At 13.1% G+C, this 5,986-nt stretch overlaps 1 protein-coding gene across 1 annotated transcript, besides 26 other annotated features; it reads left to right on the forward strand. All coding sequences in view use genetic code 6, as the record gives it.

Annotated features, from left to right (window-relative positions):
* The first annotated feature begins 210 nt into the window (after positions 1-210).
* Positions 211-286: a microsatellite.
* A 39-nt stretch (positions 287-325) lies between these two features.
* Positions 326-370: a microsatellite.
* Positions 371-838: 468 nt separating this feature from the next.
* Positions 839-885: a microsatellite.
* A 291-nt stretch (positions 886-1,176) lies between these two features.
* Positions 1,177-1,254: a microsatellite.
* Positions 1,212-1,254: a microsatellite.
* A 240-nt stretch (positions 1,255-1,494) lies between these two features.
* Positions 1,495-1,534: a microsatellite.
* Positions 1,504-1,536: a microsatellite.
* A 55-nt stretch (positions 1,537-1,591) lies between these two features.
* Positions 1,592-1,624: a microsatellite.
* Positions 1,625-2,251: 627 nt separating this feature from the next.
* Positions 2,252-2,325: a microsatellite.
* Positions 2,253-2,315: a microsatellite.
* Positions 2,319-2,348: a microsatellite.
* A 1,073-nt stretch (positions 2,349-3,421) lies between these two features.
* Positions 3,422-4,461, forward strand: IMG5_093020 (hypothetical protein; the record flags this gene model as incomplete). Its single annotated transcript, XM_004035616.1, has 3 exons — positions 3,422-3,914; positions 3,956-4,038; positions 4,351-4,461. The coding sequence occupies 3 exons, from the start codon at positions 3,422-3,424 to the stop codon at positions 4,459-4,461; spliced, it is 687 nt and encodes a 228-aa protein (XP_004035664.1).
* Positions 3,623-3,659: a microsatellite.
* Positions 3,623-3,703: a microsatellite.
* Positions 3,627-3,660: a microsatellite.
* Positions 3,640-3,723: a microsatellite.
* Positions 3,641-3,731: a microsatellite.
* Positions 3,657-3,725: a microsatellite.
* Positions 3,663-3,715: a microsatellite.
* Positions 3,670-3,730: a microsatellite.
* Positions 4,067-4,179: a microsatellite.
* Positions 4,067-4,181: a microsatellite.
* Positions 4,098-4,182: a microsatellite.
* A 703-nt stretch (positions 4,462-5,164) lies between the features above and the next one.
* Positions 5,165-5,212: a microsatellite.
* A 579-nt stretch (positions 5,213-5,791) lies between these two features.
* Positions 5,792-5,836: a microsatellite.
* Positions 5,837-5,868: 32 nt separating this feature from the next.
* Positions 5,869-5,948: a microsatellite.
* Positions 5,895-5,948: a microsatellite.
* Positions 5,949-5,986: the final 38 nt, after the last annotated feature.

Here is a 5,986-nt window from a genome sequence, read left to right on the forward strand (position 1 = left end):
ATTCCTATATCATTTATATTGATAATTATAATTATTCATTTATTTATTTAATTTCTTATTATTGTTAATAAATATTTTATATATACTATTAAATTTATTATTTTAAAGTTTATATTTCATTTTTTTAATTATTTTAAATATTTTCTTATTTTTATTCATTAATTTAATTATTTTATAAATTAAAATACTCTATTTTTTATTAAAATTAATCTTTTAATTATTAATTTTCCACTTTTAATTATTAATTTTCCACTTTTAATAGTTAATTTTCACTTTCTTATTATTATTATTCGATTTATAATGATTAGGTCTACCCTTCTTAGTATAAATTTTCATTTTTTAATTATTAAATTTGATTTTTTAATTATTATTATTCTTCTTTTAATTGAGAAATAAAAGAATTCAAAGATGTGTTTTTTTCAATTAAATTAATTTATTAATATGAAAGTTATTCATTAATTGTTTATAACTATTATATTTATTAATTTGATTCTTATATTTTTTATTTCAATTATATAATAAAATCTTCTTTTTATATATTATTTTTTTCTAAATCTTACATTTTTTAATAAGTTGTTTAATTTTAATTTATTTTAATAAAAAATTTCTCTTACTAATTAAAAATGGGTTCCTTTTATATTTCGATTTCCTATTTTTAATTATCAACTTAGGTTAATTATTCATTTTCTTTTTATTAAAAAAAAATATTATTTAACTATTTAATTAAATTATCGTTCTCGTTTATTTTGTTTTCGAAAAAAATTACTTTTTCATCTTAAATAGGAGGCTATATTTAATTGTCGTTTTTATAAATTACTTAATTTTTATCATTAAAAAGTTAATTATTATGATTAATTTTTATTTTTAATTCTTATATTTAATTTTATAAAAATTCTAAAGATTATTAACATTCTTTTTCTTTTTATTAAAAGTTCTATTAATATTAATTTTACATTTTTTGATTATCGTCTTATATTTTTTTCATTTATTATTATAAATTATCTATTATTAATTAATAATTATTTGATTTTTCATTTTATGGATAATTTTCTTATATTTTTTCCTATATTTTATGTTTTGTTTTTTTTTTTATTAAAAATATTTGATTTTTTTTTGTTTACTTTTGTAATTATTTATAATTATTAATTAATTTTATTATAAATATTTTTATTTTCTTAATTTTATTAATCTATTTATTAATTTAAACTAATTTTATTTATATAATTATTTATTAAATAAATTATTTATTTATATTTACATTTATATTAATTTTTATTAATTATAATTTTAAGCCTATAAAGAAATTTTATCATTTAAAATTTGTTTAATTTTAACAAGTGCAATATTTTATATTTAATTTTAGCCATCCTAAAAATTTAAGTCAAATAAGATACTAATATTTTTTAGAAAACCATCAATATTTTCTTTATATTTAATATTTTATTCTAATAAATTATTATAATTTAAAACTTTTTCGTTTTTTTTTTTTTTTTTTTAAAAAAAAAAAAATTAATAAAAAATAAATAAAAAAAAATACCTTCATTTTCATCTTTATTTTATTTTTTAAATATATTTATTTTAATAATTTCCATTTAATTTTATAATTTTAATATTTATAGATTTTTCTATTTAAATTATTTTTCGAATATAAAAAATTAAATTTCGAATTTATTTTTCATTTCATTAATTTATTCTTAAAACTACCTCTTTATTTAAATAATACATTCCTATTTTTCCTAAACTATTTTAAACAATTTTTTTGATTTATTTTTCCTTTCCTTTGACTTCTCACTTACTTAAGTAATTTTTCTAGATAAACTTTAATTTTAACTTAATAATTCTACATTTTTTAATAATAACTCTCCATTAAAATCAGTTAATTATAATATATTATCTCTATAATTTATCATTTTTCCTAATTAACTATTATTACATTCACTGGTTTAAGGTTAATATTTTTATTATACATTAAATGAATTTGGCCTTTTTCTTAAAGTCTAAGATAATGATTCTCTTTAACTTTGAAACCTAAACATCATTTATTTATAGTTTGTATTTATATTATTCATAGCTTTTTTAGATGATTAAGGTGATTTGTAATGCATTGTTTATTTTTCAGAGGACTTTTAAAATTGTGAATTTTTTATAGATGAAGATGAAAGATATATTTTTGAATTTTAATTAATAAATTAACTAGGAAAATACATTTTTTTTTCTTATATATTATAAAAATATAAAAAAAAATAAAAAAATATTATTATATATATATTTTTATATTATTATTATTATTATTATTATTATTATTATTATTATTAATATAATATTTTTAATATTTTTTAATATTTTTTTTTATTATAATAATTTTTAAAATATTATATAAATTAAAATAATTTATTTTTATAAACAAATATTTAATTTATTTTTATATTTTTTTTATAATGATATAAATATAAAAAATTATTATCATTTAAAATAAGTCTAGTATTTTTAACTTTTAATTAATAATTACATATTTTTTTATTTAATTTTTTTTATTACAATAAATAAAATTTTATTTATATTAAAAACAAATAGAAAAATTTAATTTAATACATATTAATAATCGTATAATTTTTCAAAATTTTTTATAAGAAAATGATAAAAAGATAATCTGCCGCATTAGTTTAAAGAAACTCTTTAAATTTAATTTAAATAGAACAAAATTCTGTTAAAAATAATTTATTGAAATAAATCTAATGTATAAAAGAAAAAAACCGCAAAGGAATTTTAGTTGAACTATTTAAGAATTTCTCTTTATGTACTAAAAAAAAACGCTCTAAAAGCAAAAAAACATTAATTTAAAATCCTTAAGATACCCAGCGGCGTAATGGAGTAATATTAGGAACACCAAAAACCAAAAAAATTGCAAAAACAAACATATAAAACAAGCAAAGATAAAAACTAGATAAATTAATTAGTTTTATAAGTGACTTAGATAGCGAAAAATTGCTCGAAAAATGCTACAGGCATTTTAAAGATGCTTTATTATACCGTACAGTGAGAAATGACTTAGATTTAGAATAAAGTACATACTAAAAGTTTGTTCTTTTTGTATACAAAATACAAAATTCGAAAATGTGGAATGAATTTTTACTATTTGTAAGCTGGATTTATATTATGTTGAGTTTTTTTGAACCAGTAAATAGAATAGATAAAAGTTTAGATATAAAAAATTTCTATATAATGCTCAGTATAGAGATTTTCATAATTTCTCTGTAAACACTTGATTTTTGTATGGAAATTATCTAAAGAAAATCTTAATTTGGATCTGATATTAGTTTTTTTTAGGTTTTTTTTAACAAAAAAAAAACATTTTTTAGATGCTTATTTTTCGTAATTTTATTCAGTGATTTGTTATATTATTATTGTTAATATCCATTAAATGTTATTAGATTTGGAAGGGTATTTAGACCTTTATAGATTATTATTTATTCAAAACCTTTAAGAAGAAATTTTTAGGGAATTGTAAATTCGGCGAAAAATTTACTTATTGTTTTTATTTTTTATCTTATTGTCATACTTATTTGGGCTTATATTGGATATAATGTTATAGGAGAAGTAAATGAATATACAGATAGTATTTAAATAAATAAAATAAAAAAAATATAATAAAATAAATATTTTATAAAAATATAATATTATAAATATAATTATATAAAATATATATATATATATATTTATATATATATATTTGATTTTAAAAATTATATATATTTTATTTAATATTATTAAAGAATATGCTATTGATTATACAGATTTATGGAAAACTGTTAATATTTTATATGTAGTGAGTACATTTGATTAAATTCCAGATGTAATGTTACCTTTATTATTGTAGTCTAGATTATATTTACTTTATTATATTCCATATATATGTAAATAAAATAAAAAAATTATATATAAATTTAATATATAGTAATTTTTATGCTTTTATTTTTCCAATTCCTGTTGCAGTAGTTCTCGAAGAATTTAGAAAACATAGACTAAATTTATTTATATGTAAAAAAAAGATATAAAAATAAATACAATATAATTATATATTAAATATTTAAAAATTAATATAAATATATATTATTTATATATGTACATATATAAATAAATATATATAATTATATATATAAATTTATATTTATATATATATATTTATCTTCTTTTTATATTTTTTATTTTTATTATTTTTAAAACTTAATTATTAAAATGTCTATTAGATATTTTTTTCTTTTTTTTTTAGATATGATTTTATAAAAAAAAAATCATAAATAAAAACTAATATATTTTTATAAATATAGCAGATAGAATAAAAAGAAGAAGTGCTTTAATGGCATGTTTTTAATGTTTAGTCAGTTAATAAAGAGAATATTAATAGTATATTTTAAAAGAGGATTTTATATATTTCTTTTTCTATGTATATTCTTAAATTGAAGTAGAAGAATAAGCATAAATTTTAGCTGCTAATTTATGGAATCAAATAGACTAAGATAAAATAAACAAAATAAATATTGATTAATTTTTCAATGTAGTTGATATAACAGAATAGATAAGAGAATTTAGATTATATAGAATAAAACCTTTTAAATTTTGGGTAAAATTTTAGAAGTATGTTTTAGAAAAAACTAAATTAAAAATCTATACAGAAAATCCTTTATTTGATATATTTATTTTTATTTTAACAGCTATAAGTTGTATCATTATTACAATAGGTTTATTTGTTTAGGATGAAAAAACAATATAATATTTAGATATTGTAGATGATATTATTTTATTTTTATTTACTATTGAAATTATTATAAAAGTAATAGTCTATGGACCTTCTGATTATTTTTATGATGGATGGAATAAATTAAATTTATTTTTGGTGATATTTTAGGTATTATAATAAATTTTAATATATATATAAAAACGCATTGAAATATTTAAAACACAATATAAAAATAAAAATATTCAAATATAAATTAATAACATTATATTTTAAAAATAATTTAAAAAAGTATTGACATTTTAATTTGACTAAATTAATATTATAAATGATCCTAAATTAATAATCAAATTAACATATGATTATATTTTGAAATAAAATATAATTCTTGTAAAAATTTAAAAACTATAATAATATCTCATAATATGTTATATATATATATAAACATATATATATATATATATATATATATAATATTTAATAATTATTATTATTATTATTAAAAGATTTTCTAACAACTTTTAAAAATCTATTAGTTATAAATTTTTTACTAATTTTTTATAAGTTTATCCTTTTATTTTATAAAACAATTAATTTTATATAATTTAATTAATGTTTTTCAAAATTTTATAAGAATTATATTATTTTTAAATTAGTTAAATAAAATATTAAGAAAATAAATTAATAATTCAGATTATTAAATGAATAAAAATAAATAATATAATTTTTTTATGATCGAATATTAAATTGTGATAAGGATATTAAAGATTAAAGAATGAAAGAATTAATTAGTAATCTGAAATAGTGCACATATACATTTATAAATTATATATTTTTATTTATATATTTATAAAAAAGATAATTTTAATGCTTTAAAATTTATTTTTAGTATTTTTTATTATGGAAATTAATAATATATACTGAAAAAAAAATTATTATTATATTTTTTATTTAATATATTTTTATATTATTTTTATAAAAATTTAAAATTTATATAATAAAAAATCTTGATATAATTTTTATAATAAAATTATTAATTATTATATTAGTAATAATTTATTTTATATTTTATTTAATTATTTTATTATATTTTTAATATTTAAAGATTTTTAAATATTATTAAAATATATACGTGTATATATATAATCAAATAAAAATGTATATATAAATATAAATAAATATGTATATTTATAAATAAATATATATATATATATTTTTATTTTATATATAAATTTTAAATATATTTATATA

Source organism: Ichthyophthirius multifiliis (assembly GCF_000220395.1).
Source record: "Ichthyophthirius multifiliis unplaced genomic scaffold scaff_1120509250739, whole genome shotgun sequence".
NCBI classification, from domain to species: domain Eukaryota; phylum Ciliophora; class Oligohymenophorea; order Hymenostomatida; genus Ichthyophthirius; species Ichthyophthirius multifiliis.